Here is a 24,300-nt window from a genome sequence, read left to right as displayed (position 1 = left end):
TCTATCTATCTTTCTTTCTTTCTTTCTTTCTTTCTTTCTTTCTTTCTTTCTATCGTTCTATATCTATCTATCGAAATATCTATCGTTCTATCATTCTTTCTATTGTTCTATCTATCTATCTATCTATCTATCTATCTATCTATCTATCTATCTATCTATCTATCTATCTATCTATCTATCTATCTATCTATCTATCTATCTATCTATCTATCTATTTTTGTTGTTGTATCATTCTATCATTCTATCTTTCTTACTATCATCAGTCTATCTATCTATCTATCTATCTATCTGTCTGTCTGTCTGTCTGTCTATCTATCTGTCTATCTATGTATCTATCTATCTATTTATCTATCTATCGATCTACCTATTTTTTGTTGTTGTATCATTCGATCATTCTATCTTTCTTTCTATCATCAGTCTGTCTGTCTGTCTGTCTGTCTATCTCTCTATCTATCTATCTATCTATCTATCTATCTATCTATCTATCTATCTATCTATCTATCTATCTATCTATCTATCTATCTATCTATCTATCTATCTATCTATCTATCTATCTATCATTCTGCCTGTCTATCATTCTATTGTTCTATCTATTCTATCATTTTGTCTATCTAGCTATCTATTGATCATCTATCTACATATCGTTCTATCTATTGTTGTAATGTTCTGTCTTTCATTCGATCTAATGATCTATCTATCTAGTCTTTCTTTCTTCCTTTTCCCTCCTTTTCCTCTATCTCTCCCTGTCTGTGTGTTCCGGCTGAGAAATGGCCCACCGCACGCAAACACAAAGGAGCATTGTATTCTGGGTAAAATGTGGTAAGCAGACGCTGGTGGACGGCCCTAGCGGTTGCTGGCAGGCAGACACACTTCCTAACACTGCAGGCACATGAGCTCTTGTTTTGGGAAAGCCCTGAGTTATGGCGGCTGTGGCGAGGGGCATTTATGAAATCGGGACGTGGCTTATTTTGGGAGCCAGTGGGGTGGAGTGTAAATTTAGCCCCCACCACAAGGTCACCCCTGGATCTCTTTCTCTCTGTCTCCCTCATTAAGACATCTGTACATCCATCTATTGTCAGGGCAGAACCACCGTGTGCCCACTGAAACTCATCTCTCACTTACTCCATCAAATTGGTTCCAACAAGTCTGAAAATACATCTCTATGCTGAGTTCGGGGGTCTTTTCCAGGGGCTTTGAAGTTTTCCTAGAGGGTCAGACTTCCCAGCGGTGGTGGTGGATTACTGCGGTTCGGCTGTAAAAATAGAGCCGCATAATAGAACTGTGCGCCAGCAGAATTATGTCCACGAGATTGTATTATTTAGAAATATGGGAGATTTTTTCCGCTACATTTTTTTCTGTCTCCTAAGATGATTTTATAGATCTTTTTAGTTTTAAAGGTGGTGTATGTAATATCTTAAATATTCTATTTTTTTAATCCAAGCTTAATGTGGAGAGACTATAATTACTTCACAAAAAATAAGCCATTTGTAAACACTTTGGCACTATGTTCAAAACAATGACGTTTGATTGGTGACTGAAGTAAATATTCATTAAGAAACCTGTTTGAAAACAGTTATTATTTTGCATTTCCATTTAGTGGCCATAGGTGGAAATTACACACTTCACCTTTAAAGGATAGATAGATTATAATGTCTTAGTTAAGTCTTGGTTATAGTTCAAGTCCAAGGCTTATCCCATTTGTCTTTAAAAAAAGTATCATTGATTCCAGGATATTTTGTAAATGTTTTATCATAAAACTAAATTTGAAAAAGTTACATTTTTAAGTATTGCAAATGCTTCTAATTGAAGAATCCCACATTACTGGTTAATACCAGAGTTTAAAAAAACCCTCAAAACACACAGATGACTCTGTGTGAATGACATCACAAACGTACGACAGTCATGGTGATTCTCATGTGTTGTGAACTCATAAATGAATGCTGCTGGTCAACCACAGTCAGAGGCAAAAAGTGCTTGGTCAACAGCATGATTTTAATGAAACGCTGTACATTGTCTGACCACATATGAAAGAACTTCTTGAAAGAGCAGACTGGAAGAGTCTGAGAAAGCGACTTCTTGGCTTGGGAATGGCAAATGTTTTAAATACGAGTTAAAAGAGGCACATTTTGGTGGGAAAAATCAGCCTGCTGTTTGTTATGGCAGTGAAATGTGTTGTAGTTGTTTTTTGCAGTAATAACAAGACTGTTTAGCAACTAGACTGGTGCATTCTTAAAGGGATATTTTCTTCTTTTTTTATTCATTTTATTTTTACCCCTAACACTCAATAATGTTAGTAAATGTACACATTTTCCACCCTCTCTTTTGCACTTGTAATTAAAAGGGTTGTTTTGAAGCTGTGTAAACCATGCAAACTTCCTCTGCACATCTAAAATGTGATAAAGCACTCTGGGGTTTTCTTTTTATTTTCCTGTTTTTTTATAGAATGGAACTGCTAAAACATGCAATTACTCTAGATTAGAGATGCAATATCACAGTATCGGACACGCAGTGAGAGTGATGCAGTGAGTCACTCTGTGTGAATGTGAGTGTGAGTTTTCTCGCAGGTGTTTGTGAATTTACAGATCATGTGCAAACATAAGAGATTCGACTTGATTAACTAACATGCTAACTCAAAATCGAATGTTTATGATGTTTATGAGGATTTAGATGTGTAATGTAGAAAGTAGAAAGAGCCAGGGAGACCTTGTAGCATATGCAATGTGTGCAAATCCGACCTTACTTTGCGCTGATGTTTCCTGTGTCTCCCACCAGTGATGTTTCAGAAGCTTCAGCTGATGCACATGCCTCCTCTAGGGGCCAGGAGGACGACTGTACCACCATGAAGTTAGTCCAAATCCGACTGAAAGAGGAAATGACATTGAAATTGCACATATCTCCATAAAACAGCATTTGATTTATTTCTCAAGGGAGGCATTTTACTCAGACAGTTCTTGCTGCAGAGTCTCAATACTCCTAACAGCGTAATAAATCTTTGTACTTTTCTACCGCAAACATTAACTCCGATCTCTCTCTGTAAAACACTTCCTGCATGCTCCATGAAAAACAGACTGTTTTGATGACACGATTCATTATGCATTTTCAGAGTTGTCACATAAAACTTCTCCACTGCATCGGAACATTTTTAGTTCATAAATACTTATTGTAAAACAGATATACTGAAATAATTTGCATCCAATTTTCACTTAGAAGTTTATAGTAAATTTCACAACTCATTACAAAGAAACAGCAAGCATCACAATTAACCCGTGACATGTTGAAGTATAAAAGCCTGAAATGGTATTTTCTTGTAAAATTTTCCCCAATCTATATATATATTTTTTTACAGAGTAGTTCTGGTTTTTGGTGCTGCTAAAAGTATCAAGCCATGCAAAAATGCACTAAATCGTATTTGTACCTTCACTTAAATAATGCATGAGAAATTGAGAAGATTGGTGTAATAGACAGACGTTGTCATCTGAACCCATCGGATATTTCATTGAGTAATGTGTTTTTTGGAGACTTTTAAAGTTTATTCATCCTAGACAGTTCTTGTGAGCAAATATGGCTTTAATTTTGTGCTCTGTGAGAGAGGGAGCACTTCTGGACAGAAATACAAAATAATTGTTTGTTTTACATTCTCTGAAAAGATCCATATACGTTGCGAATGGCGTCATCTGTAATATTTCAGTACAATAACAATTCAGATTCATCCATCAGCAAAATATGCTTTGATCTGACACGCTTTACTTAAAATATAAAACAAATTACAGCTTAGAGTGAATCATTCACCGCAAGCTTCACTGTATTTGACAAAAGGCGGTAAACTGAGCGTCATTACAGTCAACAGTGCCGAGAGCGTGTTTATATGTTCTATTAATATTGTGCATTGTGCATTGATGTTATTTTTCCTCACATGAAGTGGAGTATTAGCTGCATGCGATGAAAACGAAAGGTGACATCACAAAGACTTCAGAAAGATGCATTGCGCTTTAGATAGGACACTGTGATGATGTCATTAGGGACACCTGATATGAGGTGGGGCTGAAATTCAAGCATGTAAACGGGAGATTTAGAGTTGACTGCAGGTCATCCATGCTGCTTTCTCAGGCAGACAAACCCGCAGCTGAAACACAAGGAGACACTGTACGGAAGGAATGCTCTCTGCGGCTTCCAGACTTGCTCCCTCTGTAATTTGTAAACGTAAAGAAATGTGCTGCCGCCCACAGAGGGGGGAAGATAGCAAATCCACAGACTTATGTCAGCATTTTATTCCCCGATTTGATTTTTATCTGCGGGTATGGAGGCCTGTGTGTGTGTGTTTGGGGGGTGATGACTAATGAAGTAATGTATTACCAGTTCAGAGCGTTTGGGCACAAATCTGTGGTTTCTTCAGATTCAGTACTCTTCAGATTGTCGTGTTGCTTTTGTATGAAATCTAAGTGGGTTTGTTTATGTGTGTGTGCGCATGCTCTCAACATTAACCTTAGAGACGTATGAAGTTACTTTTTAAATTTAGTTTGGCATGTGGACTGTTTAACATCTTTGTCACTACTTAGTGGGTGCAATGAAGTGAAAAGCCTAAAATGTGGAGTTAGGTCCCAGAGTATATGATCATTTATATATATTTCTTGATTGAACAACATAATTTGCATCAAAATAATTTGCTAAATATGTTGTGATTTAAGTTTTTATGATGAAACTTGCGGCAAAAAGCCTCTAGTTATTGATTTTGAGTAGATATGAGGTGAAACTCATTCGCAAAACAAATGCATGATATTTTTGGAATAACTTTTAAATAACCACTTCAGCAAATGGTTAACCAGTTTTGTCTGTTTATTCAACCACTTTTGGCATTTCATAACCTCTCAAGTATTTCATGCAAATAGTGTTTTTCTTTTAGTACAGTAAGTGCAGTGTTAGTGTACGTGTATATTACAAAATTAATCTCCATTGTGATTGGAGCCGTCGGTGTGAGCCACATCCTTTGCAATAAATATTTTCCCTCCCAATTATGGAAACCAATTTGTTGCTGTTCAGGCGTACTGTATCGATCCTGTGCCAACCAAAGACTTTTTGGTGAGGCTTTTGGCCACAGTGTTTTTTTTTTTCTCCCTCCCAAGTGCAGCCTTCTGCAAGGACAATTAACTTAATATATGTTTAAAATGTTCTATTTAGAAGAATTTAATTGTTAATTACATCATACTTATCTAAAATAGAGTATATAGGGTTTTACTTGAATCGTAAGATTTATTTTTTACTATTTAATTTTTAATAGTTTTTAATAGCATTTGTAGTTTTTTGTAATACATTGCACTTTTTGCAATTTCATGGCAAGTCATTAAGAGAGAACATTCACAACTGAACAACTTATGGTATGCAAGCTTTTTTTCTTTCTGTTAAATGCATAAGGGGATTCCCTTTTGTTGCAGTGTTCAGATAAAACATTTCCTTTTTGCCTCAAAATGCATGATATTTTCAGGGATTCTCATTAGCTAGCTACATGAATCTGCCACATGTTTTAGTACTAGACAGATCAAGTTACCTCAAAATCAACATTTAGGAGTCTCATGCATGACTTCATGTTGCTTGTGCAAGGCATAGTGACAAACAGGTTTAGCAAAGAGCTGTTGTGGTTTGTGTTGCTATTTAGCGTTGTGGGAGAAAATAAAATCGAATCAAAAGGGTCTTTTTCTCCTGGAGGCATTTAAAGAATGATGGCATGTTGGTGCTCTCTGAACTGTCTCTGGAATATCTTTCATTGTTTGAACTTCAGGCTGTTTTGGAGGGCTCGTGCCTCTTTGTATCCGCTCACATCATTTCTCAGTGCTTGATTACTGGATGTGTATTTGACGCGGGCTGTAAGCTGCGCCTCTCTCAGATCACATATCAGAGGGACGCGAGTCATTAAGGAGTGCACGTCGCCGCGCGACTGTAACCGTAGAAACTGCGCGCGGAGTCTGAATATGACAAGCTGAGCGCGTGCGGTCACGTATTAATAATGAACAGATGCTGAAATATCACCGATATATGCATGCACAACGACCCCTGACCAGCTTGTGTTTGGGGAGGTTTCTTGGCACGTTCATGTTCAGGATAACAATTTATGCTATAGTGTTTATTCTTCTTATTATTATTATTTATTTATCACAGAGGTAGGCTATATTGTTTTTTTGTTTGTTTGTTTTTTTGTTTTTTTAGATGACTGACGTTTAAAAAGCTGTTCTAATGGCGCCAGAGGATAATTTGCTCTGGGCGAGACGAACTTTGACAGATTGCGCCTCAAAATACCTTTATATGTATGATCTGACATTTAGCAGACTGTTAAAATTTGTCTACACATATCAGGCCTATACCTATATAGCACACATGCAACATAAAACACATTTTATATGTTATCAATAAGAACAAACGCGCTACAAAATGAAGCAGTCCTTTTAAATGCATTCTTAATGTTTATTATAAATGAGCTAATATTATTTCCTGATAGTAACAGGCACACTGTAATGTACAGCGTTATTCAGTTATTGCATACGTGTGAATAATGAAACTATCCCGCTTTATTTTAAGCGTTTAGGCTGTGTGCAACACATGTCAACATGTGCGTCTATTTCGACAAGAGTTACTCAATGCAACGGGCGGATGGAAGGCGTGAAAAGAGGAAGACACCTTCGCAATAGGTCTTTCGAGCAGATGTTGATGAAACATGCTAATGATCTTGAGATGTAGGATAATGTGCATATTTTCGCTCTCTTGGACCATTGGTGTGGGTGAGACTTTGACTTCCCTTCTAGGCTATGTTCACAATATTTCCTCACATGGAGATGAAAATAAACATCAGTGGTGTAACAGCAAAAATGCTGCGACAACAGGAAAAAAAATAATAAGTCGGATTCTTGGCCTTTTGAGGTTTTCGTGGAATAATAATAGCTATTATTATTATTAATAATAATAATAATTAAAGTATTATTATCATTATTATTATTATTATGTGTACATGGATGTTGTTTTTATTGTTTATTAATTCTAATTATTAAACACTTGTGTGTCTGTTTTGTTTTTGTTTGTTTTAATGTGTTGTTGCCTTTATGTAACCAAACGCTGGTTTCAAACTGAGCTCATCTTTAGCATGTGAGCCCGCAGAATTCTGGCACGAATCCTGCCAACACGAGTTAAACCTCCAGCCCACTGCACATATATAACACTGAAACATACACTCCCTCTTTCCGTCACAGAATGAGCCAATTAAAGAACGAATACAGGCAGAATACAATGTATTTAATGGCTGTTACGAAGTAATCGACTGTTAAAAATGTAAATTACTACATTTCTGTTGGCTTTAAAGAAATATGAGACATGGCAAATTGTAATAAATTATTTTATAAAGAAAACATTTAATATAATAATAATAATAATAATAATTACTCGATTTGTCTTGCGAATGGAATGTTCTTTCTGACTACATTTAGATTAAATGCTTTGGTCGAGCAGAGTGAAACTATTAAATTTAACTCAGAATTCAAAACTGCACGTTTTTATATAATGTATAAATGTATGTAAATATTGTAAATAAATAGTTATTTTAGCAGTTGGGGCATTTGTAGAGAGAGAAGGCTTTTCTCCGTTTACACACCTTAAACAATTTGTTTAGGATTTGTTAATCAGTCAGTTAATTAATTTGTTTCTTTGTGTTCTTAGCGTCAGTTTTAGTGCGCGTAAGAACATTTATGTAGATCATCAATAACCATCAAAAGAAGCAAACAAACAAAACTGTTGAAATGCACATAAATAGATGAATTCGTTCAGATGACCAGCTGTAACTGCGAAAATCGCTTTATTTCTGCCTCTGTATTTTCTTCTTCTTTTCTTTCAGTCTGTCTCCCTCTCTCTGTCTTTTTCCTTCCCATTCAGTGTTAGTTTAATGCGCTTTAATTCGCTTTCCGAGGCGCCACTAAAGGTTTTTAAACGACAAATGCGCCTACTAGTGGTGACAGTGTGAGCTCAGGGTGTGTCAACCACACAAGAACTCATTAGATTCTAATTAAATACCATGTATGAGACTTATAAAATCCATTATCATAATTATTGTTGTTCTGTTATGATGGAGCAAAACCATTAGTTATTAGAAAATTAATTTAGCACAATATGCATGGGAGATAGACTTTAATTTACCACTTTAATTTTTTCCTGTGCAAAAATACTTGTTTAAATATTATTACCGTTTCAACGTTGCTTAATTATTGTTATTGCTACAGTTTTTAACCTAGTTTGTTTTTGAGGGATAATTGTTGCTTTAACAATTAATGTTAACTAACTGGATTGCTCAATACATTATTATTTTAATTTTTTTACAAAAGATAAACTGGCACACAGACATGAATAACTTCGACAAAAGATATTTAATTTTTTGTCTGTGGTTTTTAAAGGTTACACCTGGCAAACTCTAAACCTTAATCCATTATGTGCCATAACATGTGAGGAGAGGATTGAAATATTTATTGATTGTTCATTAAGTATATGGCTGATAATAGAGGAGCTTTCAGTTTTGCTTCGGCGCGTTTGATAGACGCATCAAACCCAGCCCTGTTCGCGGATTGGTCGATTAAACCCGGCCCTGATCGCTGATTGGCGGAGCGCTCAGCGCTCTCCAGGCTATAATGAGATGAGTAAATAACTCTTGTCTTCAGAGCGCAGAGCGCAGCTTTTGCAGGCACGTACGTCTGACTACCACAAACGTTTTTTTTTTCTTGTTTAAACTCACTTTCAGGCTTAAACATTCGACTGGAAGCAGAGCATTTGACAACTAAACCGGACTTTATTGCAGAAGTTCATCTGAAACTGTGGGATTAATTTGTGTGGACTTTATTTTCAGAGACTCTGGACTGAGATAGAACGGAAAGTGTCGCTCTGACTGAAAGTAAAACTGACATCCAGGAGCAGCACACACCTGCTGTAGCTACACACTCTGGAATACATGCGGTTTAATAAGCAGCTTTAGAATAATAGTTTCATATGCTTTGAGAAGCATACTTGTATTAGTTTTTGTGCTTTGACTCCAAATTCCTTTCATCGTGCAGAACTAGAGAGTTCGAGCGCGCGCGCGTGTGTGTGTGCTTGCGGTTTCTTGGTTTTTGCTGAAGTCAGTGGGAAACTCAAGCGCACTTTAACACTTCTGCGTCCTGCACTGAAACGCAAAGTAAACGGTCACGGAGGAGTTTTCCGAGGCCACTATCACGGACTTTCTGTAGGCTACTTACCCCATTTGGGTGCCTGAGCTCTTCACGGGAGTCTCATTTGTAATCTGTTGTGATGCATATTCCCGTAGACCCGAGCACGAGCAGACGGTTCACGCCGCCCTCCGCCTCGTTCCCGTGCGCTAAAGTGACCGACAGCCCGAACATGAGCGCACCGGGTCCGCTTCGGGCCGGCCGGTCGGTGGAGAGCCGCTCCGTGGTGGACGTGCTGGCGGATCACGCCGGAGAGCTGGTGCGCACCGACAGCCCCAACTTTCTCTGCTCGGTGCTGCCGTCACACTGGAGGTGCAACAAAACCCTGCCTGTGGCTTTTAAGGTAAATAAAACATTAATTTCTTCAATATAACTCATTTCATAGCATTGTCCGTTGAATCACGTTGAATCAAGTCGGTCAGAACGCGGCAAGTAAACAGAAGTCGCGCTCTTCTGAAGAGATAACCATAGCAACGGTAGGCTGCTCGAGCCTTTTTCGTTAGAATACAAAACAAAATGGTAATTGCCATCATTATTAATCGCTTCTCGCATATTTATATATCATAGCTTCATAACAAAATACGGTAGAGTGAAATAGTTGACGTTTGGTTCGTCTAAAGTCAAATCGGTGGCGGGAGCCATGCTCACCAGTTCGTGTTTTGGAAATTACTGACAAAAATTCCTTTAAAAAAGCCCACTCACCTGAAAGTCACTGAATATTTCAAACACTTGCATGTTTTTTTTTTTTTGTTTGTTTGTTTGTTTTTTTCTCTGATATCATCGTAACATACTTCTGCTACACTGGTAATATAGAAGATAAAAACAAAATATTGATCACGTCAGTGAAAATTCGACAAGACATTGTACGGTCCTTGAATTGTATTATTATTATTATATTAGGCCTATATAATAATATTATTATAATTATTATAGGCCTATTATTTGATTGGAAAAGAGGAGTTATAATGATCACCGCGACAACTGGCCTATATTCCGGTTATAATGTTTTGTTTGCGAAAAAAATACCGTTTGGCTACATGCAATTATTATTCATATCTAAATTGTGTTTATTTTGTATTTAAAATATAGGCGACACAAATCACAACCGTGAACTTGCAGCAAATTGCTAAAATTGAAAAATATATATATTTAGGCTATTATAATTTATATTATTCTATTTATGTGTACACATAAGTAGAGTAGTATTAACAGTAATCGTCAATATATTGTAATTATGTACGAGCAAACTTATATTGTAATAATTATTGCGGGGGTTGTTGCAACCCGGGTTTGCTGGGTTTGGGGTTTGTTGGGTTTGTGTGTGTTGGTGATTGGGTTTGTTGGGTTGATCTGTGTGTTTATCAGGTGGTGGCTCTGGGTGACGTTCCTGACGGGACTCTGGTCACTGTGATGGCGGGAAATGATGAGAATTATTCCGCGGAGCTGAGAAACGCGTCTGCCGTCATGAAGAACCAGGTGGCGCGGTTCAACGACCTGCGCTTCGTGGGCAGGAGCGGCAGAGGTGCCACATCTAGCAATCTGTTTTTCTGTCTGTCTGTCTGTGGTCAGATGCATGTATGTGTTGGAAATGCACCAACATATTTATAGCCTACTATATTATGATAAAAAAAGAAATTATATTTTTTCTTCATGCAAGCACAATTTGAAATTTCTAAATTGTCATGCATTTAAACTCAAACACATAAGCTGCAGTATTGCACAGTGGAGACTGGAAAAAAAGGGCTCATATAACAGCATGCTTCAATTACTTGTCCCAGAGAAATAATTTCCCCACATCAGAATTTTTCTTAAAAGATTTGAGGTTTAAAAAACCATCTTGTTTACACACCTAAAAACACCCTACCTCTTACATAGCTCGCATTCTTTCACAAGCTTTTCCTTCTCGTCTTTTTCCTTTTGGCCTCGCTCCTCGCACTCACATTTTTCCTGTAAATGTTACACTTTAAATAGTTGCAGACGGATGAGTGGAAAGCGCTGCAGTGTGCGAATTAAAAGTACCTTTCATTTCTGCAGTCAATTACCCCACCCTCATAGCCCTCATACAAGCCACGGCTTTCTCCCCCTCAAAGCGCAGCTTCATTGCATTTAGAGATCACACACACACACACACACACACACACACGCACGCACACACATGCACACAGACACAGCGGAGTCCCGGGAACAATCTGGAACACATTGTCTGACTAATCCACATCATAAACGCATTTGAAAGCGCATCAAAGCAGTAGTGCTGTCTCTTTTCAGAGGAAACTCATTCATTTCTCCCAGCTGTATGTGACCCACCTCGCTGGGATTGTGCATCGAATCTTTACTTCATGCAGCCTGAAGGAGTTTCTGTTTTACCTGAGGGCTTTTCTGGTATATAATCAACTTTATGTAATGTAGTAATATTTCACAACTGAAAAAAAACTGAAAAGAAAAACGGTACAAAGCTGTCAGTTGAGCTGTGGCCTAAGGGACAAAAGCTAAAAGGTACATTTTTGCACCTTATTTATCCCTAAATGGTATATATTATTACCTTAAAGGTACATATTGGTGCTTTAAAATGTACTTCAAAAGTACACACATTTTAATACCTAAGGTGTACATATTAGTACCTTTCACAGTATTGTACTTTTTTTCGGAGAGTTTACATGATAGTCCCGTACGCCGCTTTACAGACTGAATTTAGAAAATATCAAGTATGCAAATGTTGCTAAAATACTGGCTGCAAATGCTTCTGTTTTGCAAAGGTTTTCAATACAAATGTGATTATCAGCAGAATCGTTTCAGAGACTAGTTGAATTGAAAACATTTCTTTTTAAAATGCCCTCATTTTCTTTTAGTGTCAACAGCACTCGAGCTACATGAACGAAACTTGATGATCACGTTATCCAGCATGATTTGAGAATGCTTATGTTTATTTCTAGGATTAAATTATTATTTTTTCTGTGAATCATGCAATCATTTTTCAAACCAGCTAAGTGACATTTTATCCCGTGTCTTCTGGTCGTCCTCAGGAAAGAGCTTCACTTTGACCATCACTGTGTTCACTGGACCACCCCAGGTTGCCACATACCACCGCGCAATTAAAGTCACCGTGGACGGACCTCGAGAACCAAGACGTGAGTACCCATAATTCCCCTGAATGACTATCAAAAAGAGTATTGACCAAGGTTTCCAACAGCACCGACAATGAAAACATTATTTTGCACAGGTATCCACCTCTTTGCATGATAATGCTCTGCATGAGCTCAATGGTTTGTTTTATATAAAGTACTTTATCAGGAGCTGCGTGTTTCTTTGTGCATGAAACCAGCGTAGAAAACAACATAAAGAGGCACTGTCTGTTTTATTGATTTATCATTCATCATCATATCAACGCTGGTAGAAAAGCATTTGAGGCAAAGTATTTGAGGAGGTGATACGAGATGAGATATTCTCTCCTTTTTTTGTCTGCTTTATACCGTGTTATTTACTGCAGTAAAAACCTGGCTGAGCAGTCTTTAGAACTTGTGCCAAGTAAAACAGATTAGTTAATCTGTTGGTTCCTGGCGTTTTTCTTACTGTATTAGAGCTGGGAGGTTGATCATTGCACGCTACTGTTGCTAAATCGGTGAATGTGCGTAATGGTTTTGATATTATGCTATGTTGGGACGGAGTATTCGGACAGTACGATGAGTATTTGAACTATTTTCAGAGCACCGACTGCTTTAATAGTCCTATGAGTCATTCACAGATGATACCAGGGGGGTAGAGCCACTGTGTGTGTGTGTGTGTGTGTGTTCCCAAATAGTACAGTGTATTTTTGTGAGTAAGTGTTGGTTTCGATGTCTCCTTGTATTCTTGTGTTTGAGTGTATACATACCTGCACAGCAGCATGTGTTAATATTAAACAGCGAACAGTCCTTCGTGGTCTAGATGGCTGCCAACCTCAGATGTCAGTTGTGGTGTGTTATTAAGCCGTTTCGGGCGCAGAGAGTGAGGGTGCGTCTCTGAGCCACAAACACAGAGGGCTCAATGAAAGTGGCCACTCTTTCTGACCAGCGGGGTCAGCAGTGCCTGACCGCATTAGAGCCGCTGAATTAACACAGCACTGAACGCCTGCTAGGGGTGCAGATCCATAACACTAATGCAGCCCGCGACCACAACAAGAGGAGACTAGAGAGAGAGAGAGAGAGAGATGAGAGTAAGTCAGTGCCTCTGTTTACAGAGCTGTTGTTGTATTTGTTCAAACACTAGCCCCAAAAAATACTTTGGAAACTGTAATGAATTTATGATTGTCATTGCACTAGATATCAAACCAAGCATGGGTACACTTTTCAAGCGGAATGTCAGTTTTGTTTGATTTGAAATGATAAGTAAATAGATCTAGCGTACCTGAAAAGACAGTTTAGGTGATGTTGAGTGAACCTCATAAAGTCTGTCAAGAATATGTCCAGCTCATATTTCCAATTCAAAAAAAGTAACAAGAAATTATATTTAGCTTAAAGAAAATGCCTACTTTCAGGAAAAATATTTATTTATGTATTTTTTTTTAATATTATTTTTTGACAGTTTAGCACACCCCACTCCCAGTTCTCATGATTTGATGCAATATATATTGGTTTTATTATATGTAAATTAAGTTAGAATTAATATAATATAGTAAATTTTATTTATGAATACATCATTTGTTGTATTGCCTAATTTATGCTAAATCTTAAAGAGTTGTATCATTATTTATTTTGAGAGAAGATGTGTTTGCATTAAATAATAAATCCTAATGATTTTTGATTTTAATGATAAAACCCTAAAAATGGGCTTTATATTATTTTTACATTTTTTTTTCTTTCTTTCTTTTGAATGTTTGAAATGTGACCTGGACATGTTTTTGTTCTATAAAAAAAAATCTAGCATTATATGAGCAAATGCCATTTGTTTTGATATTTTATAAATTGCAGTGACATGTAGTAATGCAAAGTATATGCAAAAATCCTTTTTGGTTACGTCTGTAATTCTAGATTTCCTCATGCATGTCATATTTATCATTTTGGCTGACTGACGCTTGGCCTGTAATGAGTCTTTAGAGCCGTTTCCTGTAGAGCGAATCACACAGCCGTACCTGTAGCCTATGCTTACTCAACTAGCACTAATGAGCAGGTGCTTCAGACGCAATGCAGTTTGAAATGATGTGTGAGAGAGCGTGGTTTCAACGTGGTTATGGTGGTGCGGTTGCATTAGACTTTGAGTATGTCAAATTACTTCAGACCCGCAACGAATATGAGATACAGGATATGAGATGTTTTTAATAAACAATACGATACAAATATTAAATGATAATGTGACGTGTAGAAAAAAAGTGTATACTGATCATCCCATCATGCTGAATACTAATGTGTGTGATAGATTGAAGTCTTTGAATTCACTGCGTTGTTTATTTGCAGTTTGTGTGTGAATATGCACTGGAGTGTTTCTGTGTGTGTGTGTATTCTGCTTTTGTCAGACATGTTGTGTTGATGGCATCTTTCATAAGAAAAACCACACCCTCTTCTCCCCCAGGCACGGGCTGACTGAGGCAGTATGTGTACTTTGATAGTCCTGCCAATAGAATAATACCTCATTAATGTTTACCTACGGAGTTGATAAACCTGATGGACGGGACCCCACACACACTCACATGTTGGGTTTTTATGTCTTATGGAGACTTTCCATTTTTGAAATATACAAACTGTATATTCTATCCCCTAACCCTCACAGAAAACTTTGCATTTCTACATTTTAAAAAAAATCATCATTTAGTATGATTTGTTAGCCATTTTCTTCATTGAGACCAAAAAATGTCCTCAACATTTGGTCCTCACAACATAGGGTTTACCTGGACCATATATGCATAAACAATACAACAGACCTAGAACGTTTTCGGAATATATAGTCACATTTAAAAGATTATTGGAGTGCGTTTTACAGGAAAATATCATTTCAGCCTCTCTACTTCACAATTTCACGTGTAATTTAACATGTCACTTACAGTTTCTTTGTAATTATTTACTAGAACTTTACTAGGAATTTCTGAGCGAACATTGTTTCAGAGTAAATCCAACATCAATTGTGTGTATGAATGTCATTACCTAACAATCTGTCAAAACAAGCGTCATTCATTTTTAAAGATGCATGCACACTTATCAAGCAAAACATCACCAGCAGGTTTAGAAGTCATTGCAAAAAAGGCTCCAAAAAGAGAAGATACTGTTGTTCTGAGAAAAGCTTAGATGCCAGTTGAATTGAAATTTCATTGAGAAGAGAAGAGTCGAGATTATGGGCAGGGGTTTCGGGTTCGACTGTATTTGCATTTTGGCACACAGCTCGTAGAGGGCATGTAAATCTGTTAACAATATCATTTGCTGTGTTATTTTTCCACAGATATCACTCTGTGTTTCTGTAAATAAAGGAGTGTACATGCATACATTAGTATGTGTGTGTGCGTGTAAAACACCTGCCAGGTGTGTCATCCATTAAATAATGCGTGCCGCACCCATAGATATGAATACATAGTTCTGCATATTGCAGATGATATCAAAAAGACTCATTTAAGATTTTGCTTTCCTTTGGGAGGATAAAAATCTTGCATGTGTGTGTGAGTGTTCTGCACATTTTTAATGGTGGAATCATCACACTAATGCTATTAACAGTCATTCTGTTATGTGTGCATCATAAGAACGCTTCTTCAAAGTAGCGCTAACGGCGAGTGGCAGCTTTCGTCACCGCTGACGCTAAATATGAATGGAGCCAATATCGGACGGCAAATGAATGGAATGCGTTTGAAAAATGAACAGACGATTCATTACAGAGCAAACGCATGCAGTGCAGATTTAGCCATTGGATGTGCGCAGTGCTGCTTTAGCATGCATGCAATGAATCCTTGCTGATACTAGAGATCCACAGCTACAAAAAAAGTGTCTTTGAGGATGGAACGGATGGTTCTGTCCTCTCATTATCTTCACCTCCCGGTCATATTTTCTTTTCTTTGAGGGATAAACTCAACAAAGGCTGACAAGAGAGGCATGGACTATCTACACCCCTGCACAAGTCACACACATCTTACAGGCTCAACTTGTGTTTGTGAACTTCCTTGTTTATTCTTTCACCCAAGCAGACACCATTAGCAGCTTTAAAGAGTAATTTAATAAAGTAGCATAATAAAGCACCTCACAGTCCATGATAAACGTCTGAGAGGCATTGAGTAGGAGAGGGAGACAGAAAAGGGAGGGAGGAGTGTTACGGGAATATTATAGTGAATCATCTGTTTATTTTTCTGCCATTTTTAACAGTGAGGAAAATTCTGCAAATAGCCTAATTGAAGAAGCGAGATGTGCCCAGACTTCCAGTAACACACACACACATGCCGAGCTTGTTGGGAAAAGGAGATTTTCTCTTTGTCAGAGCGTAGTGTTTCAGCATTTTAAATGGGTCATATCATGAGGAATCAATTTATCCTTGATCTTTTGAGATGAAAGACTTCATTGTGTCATGAAAAATGTAACTTTTCAAGCTCTAACATATCTTTTTCTTGATTCCGCACTTCCACAGCTTTCTGACGTCAGACAGACACGTTTGACCATGACCACCGTATGTTAATGAAGTCTGTTTGATTTTCAGAAACTTCGAGTGATGACAAGATAATAAAGAGGAAGTAGAATAGATACTATTATTTTTAAATATGGGAAGATCTAAAGATAAGATTAAATGCAGAAAAATCTGTCAAACTCTGCAGATCATTCTGAAGAATCCCAATATTAGAAATGAGCATCTGAATATATTTTCAATGAAATCGCTTATCTGAAAAGTTTAAGCAACACATTTCAGTACAGATTATCTTAAAATATTTCTTATTTCACATGTGCAGAGGACATTTACATAGATGTTTTAAAGACACAAAGACACAGCAGGTGCATAATAGTCAAGACTAAACTAAATTGTATGTATATGTAAAATTATAATATTATTTTTTAAATTATTATAACATTATATATTAAATAGATTAAAAATAATAAAAATTTATTTAATTTAATATATTTTAATGCATTTTATTTTTTATTCTTAATATTATAGAAATCATTATATACAATATATATTCAAAATAATATATATATATATATATATATATATATAATATTTCAATGTATTTTAAATTTCTATTATAATATAAAATGTTGTATAAAATATATGTGTGTATATATATATATATATATATATATTTACATTTACATTTAGTCATTTAGCATATGCTTTTATCCAAAGCGACTTACAAATGAGGACAATAGAAGCAATCAAAACCAACAAAAGAGCAGCAACATGCAAGTGCTATGACAAGTCTCGGTTAGCCTAACGCAGTACACGTAGCAAGGTTTTTTTTTTTGTTTTTGTTTTTTAAAGGTGTCAGGTGTTTCTTTTAAGGTTATGGTTTTAGGGTTAGCTAATTCCAGAAACAGAATTAGAATATGAAACTATAATTAATATAATAAACTTTATATATATATATATATATATATATATATATATAGTCTACACTATGTCCTCATTTAGATGGCAAAGTAAACATTTGCGTGTGTGAACTATAAGACTGAAACCTATTCTACATGACAGATATATCTCAGTTCTCACACTCCTGCAAACTGCAGTTGCGTCAAATCCTGTCACACGCACACATACGCGTAGGCGCTTGCATTTTGAAGTCAAGGGTCTCTTCCTGCCCTTTAACACCTCTAGCAGTTCTCATCAGAACACCTCTGCCCCTTTCTCTGTCATCTCCTCCCTAATTTCCACTCCATTTTCCAGAATAATCTCAAATAAAGCCTTCAGACAGTCAGTCTCTGCTGAGAGCTGCATGTTTAAAGAGCTGGGTGAAATTCCTTCAGTTGCGTTTGAATTTCATTAGTTTGGCACGGGAATGCGCTCCTAAATCACGCTCTTAACACAAAGTGCGCTCTTTCTTTTGTCCTATAAACTCCAGGCGTTCGATTTCAGCACATTCCAGCTGCATACAGCCAGCAGGACACCTCCATCAGATGCATGCTTGTTCGGAGACACAATGTGCGTACAAGTCGAGCTCGTGTCGCATCATCTGGGTCAGAAGGGTTTCTTGGTTTGAATTATAACTAGGTCAACCAAAACCAACCAAACACCAAACCACACATATGCAGGTGCAAGCACATATACATACAATAGCACTACCACTCAAAGGTTTGGGCGCACCTACTCTTTTTACACATCTTAGAAAAAGAGTAAAATCAGAAAAATGAGGAAATAACACAGTATGAGAATTATGTAGTAAATTATATGTGATTAAATGTGAAACAAATGAAAACTCTTATTTTTGAGCTATTTCTTTAGTCACATTCATCAAACAGCTTCAGATATGTAGATACGGATATTGATATAAATAGATATAGAAATATAGACAGATAGATAGATAGATAGATTGATAGATAGATAGATAGATAGATAGATATATTTTACACATATATAAACACATATGTAATTTCTCACTGAAGTCACAAAAAACCACAAACGCACATGTGTGCTGTTACGCCCTTTCTGTTTATCATGCTCTTTTTTGCATTAGACATGAACAGGAAAAGCAGAGGGCGTAACAACACTGACATAAAAAACACAAAGAGGTGGGTGACCGCCTCTGGCTGGTGTTTTGTCTGATGGATATGGGCACTATTGAAGGGTCTTTCTTTATCTCACCTGTTCCAACTTGCCCTGGAGAATGAATCAAGGGTTAGAGATAATAATATAAGAGACTCTTTATTCCCTTGCGACCGGGACCTTTGGATTTGTTTATATGATTTTCACATGGCTCAACCACTAAATATAGTTGAATGTTTTAATTTAAAATATTAATATTAATATGGTTTAGTGTGAATATTACCAAATTTAATTCAAACAACTGAATATAGCTTTCTCAACTAGGTAAACACAAGTAATTCATTATTTATTTATTTTTTTTACCTTTTTTGGCCTATCTTTGTGTTCATGTTCAGTTGAAGGGGGGTTATTAAAGTTACTAAAGATAACCAACCAAAACCATTGAGCGGTTTTCTTCTGGTTTATTTATTTTTTTTAAATATTAATATCAACAACATAATATAATATGCACTTGCACTGCAAGATCTAATGCACAGATCAGATATTTTTGACACATATCCAGATTATCTGTCCTGTCTGTTTACATTCTCTTACGACATAACCGACTGTGTTTACATTAATGCCTTGCCAAGACAGGCATTTTGACCACATTTCCACACATGCACGTATCCGAAAGCAGCCTATCAGTATGACGGGAACCTACCAAATTCTGGATTCTGGATTACTAGTACTGTAGAAAGACTTATCTTTAGATATTGGTCTGCTACCAATGGTCTGAGTGCTTTTGATATCCTTAATATTTGAGGTGCAAAAAAGTCAGAAAATCTCAGAAACAGTGTGCAGTTTGAGGTTGAATAGAGGCTCTGTTCAGGATTTCAGTTTACCGCCCAACACACTTTACTGGCACAAACCCACTTCCTGTCATGGGCTGATGGGATTGGTCAAGCATTGGCCTGACATCACGACAACTTTCAGATTGAGAGAGACCGAGTTTAGGATGTTTCGAAAAGGAAGACAGGTGCTGCGATCTTAGCAGATGTAGAAACATCTCCAGCGTTCGTTACTACGGAAGCACACTTTCATCTGAGGCCTCGGTTTCCACACCTGATGTACGCAAAAACTCACTCTCATCAACTGTCAGCTACAACGGTGGAGAGAAAGACAGGTGGAGCTCTGCATTATTCACCATACTGAGATGCTTTAAGTCATATAAAAGTGCTTTATAATGCGTTTTCAGAGTTGGAATCCCTAATGAACAAATTCAGACTGCTATCATCCTCAGATGGGCCACCCAAAATCTGTATGTTTACAAGATTTGATATACTTCAAACCAATGTTTAAAAAAAAATAACTCACTGAATTACCTACATTTATTAGAATTTTTTTTATTATTATTATTGTGGTATTGTCTGTAAATGGCAAGTAAAAACAAAATGTGCTTTGGCTGGGAATTTTATGCCAAAAGTCAAGTTTGCCTGCAGTTTCTTCAGAATTGAGGTGAAAACATGAACCAAAGCATGAAAAATTGTTAGTTCTAAAACATGAAAGCAACTGTGTGTAAACATACTTCATTTTTTGCTTCTTGCATGTTTATTCAATATTTTTGCTAATTACATTTTTTATGTTTTTAGCACTGAAAAAAAAATGGTGTAGAATTCATTTTCACTCAGGAATTATTAGTAAATCTCAGTTAATTACAAAGAAACAGCAAGTAACACATTGAATTAAACATGACATTTTGAAAAAGAAAGACTCAAATAGTATTGTCTTGTAAAACATACTTTGAAAAAAAAAAAATATATATATATATATATATATATATATGTGTGTGTGTGTGTGTGTGTATGTATGTATATATATATACACACACACAAACACACACACATATGTATATATATATATGCTGATTTTCCTTCAAAAAAGCCTGCTTATTTTTCACATCACTAACCCTTCTGCACTCGGTCGAGCTAAAGTATGCTTTACTCTCAGTCTGTACAGATCGATTTCACAATGTTATCAAGTGCCTATCAGCCCCATTTATAGACACCCGTACAAATATTTACAGTGTGCCCGCCGTGACACGTCTGGCCCTCCACAGCGAATGTCGAGTTTCAGCCCTGCCCAAATGCACACACACTCCCACAGCGCAAAAAGAGCCTGTGTTCTGTCAGTCCAAAAGGGAACATATGTTTCTTTCTTTTCATCGTTAGAGAGAGAGAATGAAGAGAGGCAGGAAAGGAAGGAAGCTGGGCGTATCAGTTGATCAGTGTAAGTATGAGAGCTGAAAGTGTGCTGAGAGGGCCTCTGTGTACACACTCCACTCGCAGAAAGTACGGACTCGAATGAACGATGACGATAGCTGCACTGTTTAGATCACAGTATTTATTGAGCAGGATAGTTTTACACTATTTGAGAGTGCCAGTGAAACTGTAAGTAATGCTAAAACAGAGCAGGACGTGTTCCAAATGGGTCAAGTTGAGGAAGACGTTAATATTAAAGGGTGCACAACGAGTTTTATTGTTTGTAGTCGTTCGTTTTACTGGCAAAAAATAGTAATTGTCTGTTTGCATGTCAGTCTGCGCATTTAGTCATTATGTTTAACTAGTCATTTATGTTTCTTATAATTTATCATTAGCTGCATTTTTATGATTTCCTAATTTGGAATATGATGAAACTTATTTTTGAACTTGTATGGGGAATTTGGCTTTTGAAAATATAACATTTCACTCCGTTCAAACTAAATGACTTGAATTAAGATTTGTTCATTTTGCTGCACAAGGCTGAGTGAAAGTTGGTCAAATTATCTTGAATTAATCTGAAAATCTCAAATTAACCTGATCTTTCCATCATTAATGTAGATTCTATCATTTTTTTTTCTACAAGTTTCATTGTTAGGACAGTAGGTGGCGACAAGTTACTATCCATTTCAATTCATGAGTGAGTCATTGAATCATTCCTTGAGATGATTCATCTAGAAATGGATCAAGTAACTTTCTTTATGAGTGTTCATTGAATCAGTTTCTCAAACAATTCATATCAAAACATCGATTAAATCTGGTACCAATTCAAGTGACTATCTTTATGAATCATTGACTCTGACAGATAAATGATCTGTTTTCATGATATGAATGATCTGATTATATACACACCCACTGCTTTTGCCAAATTACCATTTCTGTAGTAATTATTAATCTAATTTCACCTATCACATGAAAAATAACACATACCCTAACCCAATGCTAAAAAAATAAATGTGTTTTTCATAGCATTTATGGCTGTATTATAAGATATTATAAGAGTGGTGTTCATGCATATTGTGTATATCATAAGGTATCTGTTGCAGTTGCGCTGAGTTCATCCCAGACCATTTCCCCATGACATGTGTGTATGTGTGTGTGTGTGTGTGTGTGTGTGTGTGTATGAGAGGGATCCACTTATTATTAATTTGTGTGTCTGTGTGTTCTGTGGTTATGATATCATTCTCACAAAAAGTCAACATTCCTGTCTAAGTGCCCCTTACCTATGAAATATTCATTCATCCATAATAATTCAGACAGGGTGAATGTAGGCAGGGCAGATGTAGGGTTTGACCCCACAGGCAACCAGGAGAGAAACTGCCCACGCTAGCGCTTGAACAGAAAGAGTTTAAGCATAAAACTTTTCAAACCGCATTAAAAAAAAAATACAGTATACCCTACTATATAGTGACTTACAGTACGATTACAGCTTTAACATGAAACACAGTAAAAGTTAGTGCCTGAGGCTGAAAATGTAATATTTAAGACTACGCATTACATTTGACATCTTTCATACCTCAGAAGCTGCAATAGAGAGATTTGAAACACTTTTTGAGATTTCTGCAGTCCTTTTTACAAGAAAAACATCTAACATTTGGAGAATAAAAATCTATATTTGCTTTTCACTCTGAAAAAATAAAAAGGATTTAGTTTTCACTCAATAGTAAATTTCACTAGAAATGGCCTATAAAATTAAATGTTATGTTATTTTGAAATAGAAAAATCATTTTTACAGTTAATTTAATCTCATTTCAGTCTAGGAGAAACAACAAAAAAGTTATTTTTTCTTTTCCTCTTGGATTTTTGTTTTGTGTATCCCACAATTCATAAACAAACCAAAAAGTACAGAAAAAAAGATTTTATTTACCATTTAAATCAAATCAGAGAGGGAGAAAGCAGCAACAAATGGAGGAAGCGATAAACTGACAGAAATATTACCCTGGGGGTACAAAAATGTGGAGTGATGTATTGCCCTTGGGTGAAAGAGAGGGCAAGAACACACAAAATCCATATCACAGCGTCTGTTATCCCTCAATATCTGAATAAAATATTCAAATACAGCCATTACTCTACATTAAAAACCACAAAATGTTCACATGTTCCTCACACGCCACTGATAGTCACATTAAACTCATCCATTAGAGCTGACCAGACTACACGTATGATGATGATGATGATGATGGCGGGCGGGGTGTGGGGGTGGGGTGTCTGTAATGGTTATGGCAACTTACTGTCTGTAATAAACCCCCACACACACGCACACACACACACACACATACACTCACAGCAAGGTTTTTCTTGGTGATTTCCTCTGTGGATGAGTCACGACTGAGTACACAGTTCTGTCTGAAAGCCATAAGCTCTTTTTACTCAATATTTGTGTATTTTTATGCTTATTAGAACAGGATGTTGTTAGCTTTGTGAAACACTGATGTCAAACTTTATTAGAATCATTTGTGAGTGTATTTGCTCCTGTGTGACATGTTGTCTTTGCAAAGTGTTTCAACACAGGTTCCATAAGTTAGGAGGCTGTCTTAGAAAGCTGCTGCCTGTGTATTTTAGTGAGTTTATTTTTAATTGTTATATGGAAATGATTTATTTATTTATTTCACTTTTTTCCCTTTTTTATAAAGAGAAGGGGTGTGTTCTTTAAAATTAATATTATGGAAATTAATCTATTTTGTTTTTGAATGCTACATATGAAATTGTTTGCACTCTATTTACTGCATTTGTAGCATAATGTCAGTTACTACAGAAAATAATTTTTAAAAAAATCATTGTGCCCCACTGTTCAAAAGGTTGGGATCAGTATGATTGTTTAATTAATACTTTTATTCAGCAAGGACGGATTAAATTGATCAAAAGTGACAGTAAAGACATTTATAATATTACCTAAAATTTTGATTTCAAATAAATACGGTTCTCTATTCATCAAAAAAACAGTATCACAGTTTCCACAAAAAATATTAAGCAGCGCAACTGTTTTCAACATTGATAATAACAATAAATGTTTGAGCAGCAAATCAGCATATTAGAGTGATTTCTGAAGGATCATGTGATACTGAAGACTGAAGTAATGATGCTTAAAATTGTAATAATATTTCACAATTTTGCTGTTTTTACTGTATCTTTAATCAAATAAG

At 36.4% G+C, this 24,300-nt stretch overlaps 1 protein-coding gene across 2 annotated transcripts in view; it reads left to right on the top strand.

Moving 5' to 3' along the window:
* runx3 (RUNX family transcription factor 3) overlaps nt 1-24,300 on the top strand; it is a 60,433-nt gene that overhangs the window by 18,097 nt on the left and 18,036 nt on the right. For both annotated transcript variants that reach the window (XM_058796045.1, XM_058796046.1), the window contains 3 exons: nt 9,323-9,567; nt 10,590-10,746; nt 12,248-12,352. In XM_058796045.1, coding sequence (XP_058652028.1) covers nt 9,323-9,567; nt 10,590-10,746; nt 12,248-12,352 — 507 coding nt within the window. The remainder of the gene's footprint in view (nt 1-9,322; nt 9,568-10,589; nt 10,747-12,247; nt 12,353-24,300) is intronic.

Source organism: Onychostoma macrolepis, chromosome 13 (assembly GCF_012432095.1).
Source record: "Onychostoma macrolepis isolate SWU-2019 chromosome 13, ASM1243209v1, whole genome shotgun sequence".
In the NCBI taxonomy this organism is placed as follows: Eukaryota; Metazoa; Chordata; class Actinopteri; order Cypriniformes; family Cyprinidae; genus Onychostoma; species Onychostoma macrolepis.
The sequence above is the reverse complement of the archived record's forward strand: the minus strand, read 5'-3'. Positions and strand labels throughout refer to the sequence as shown.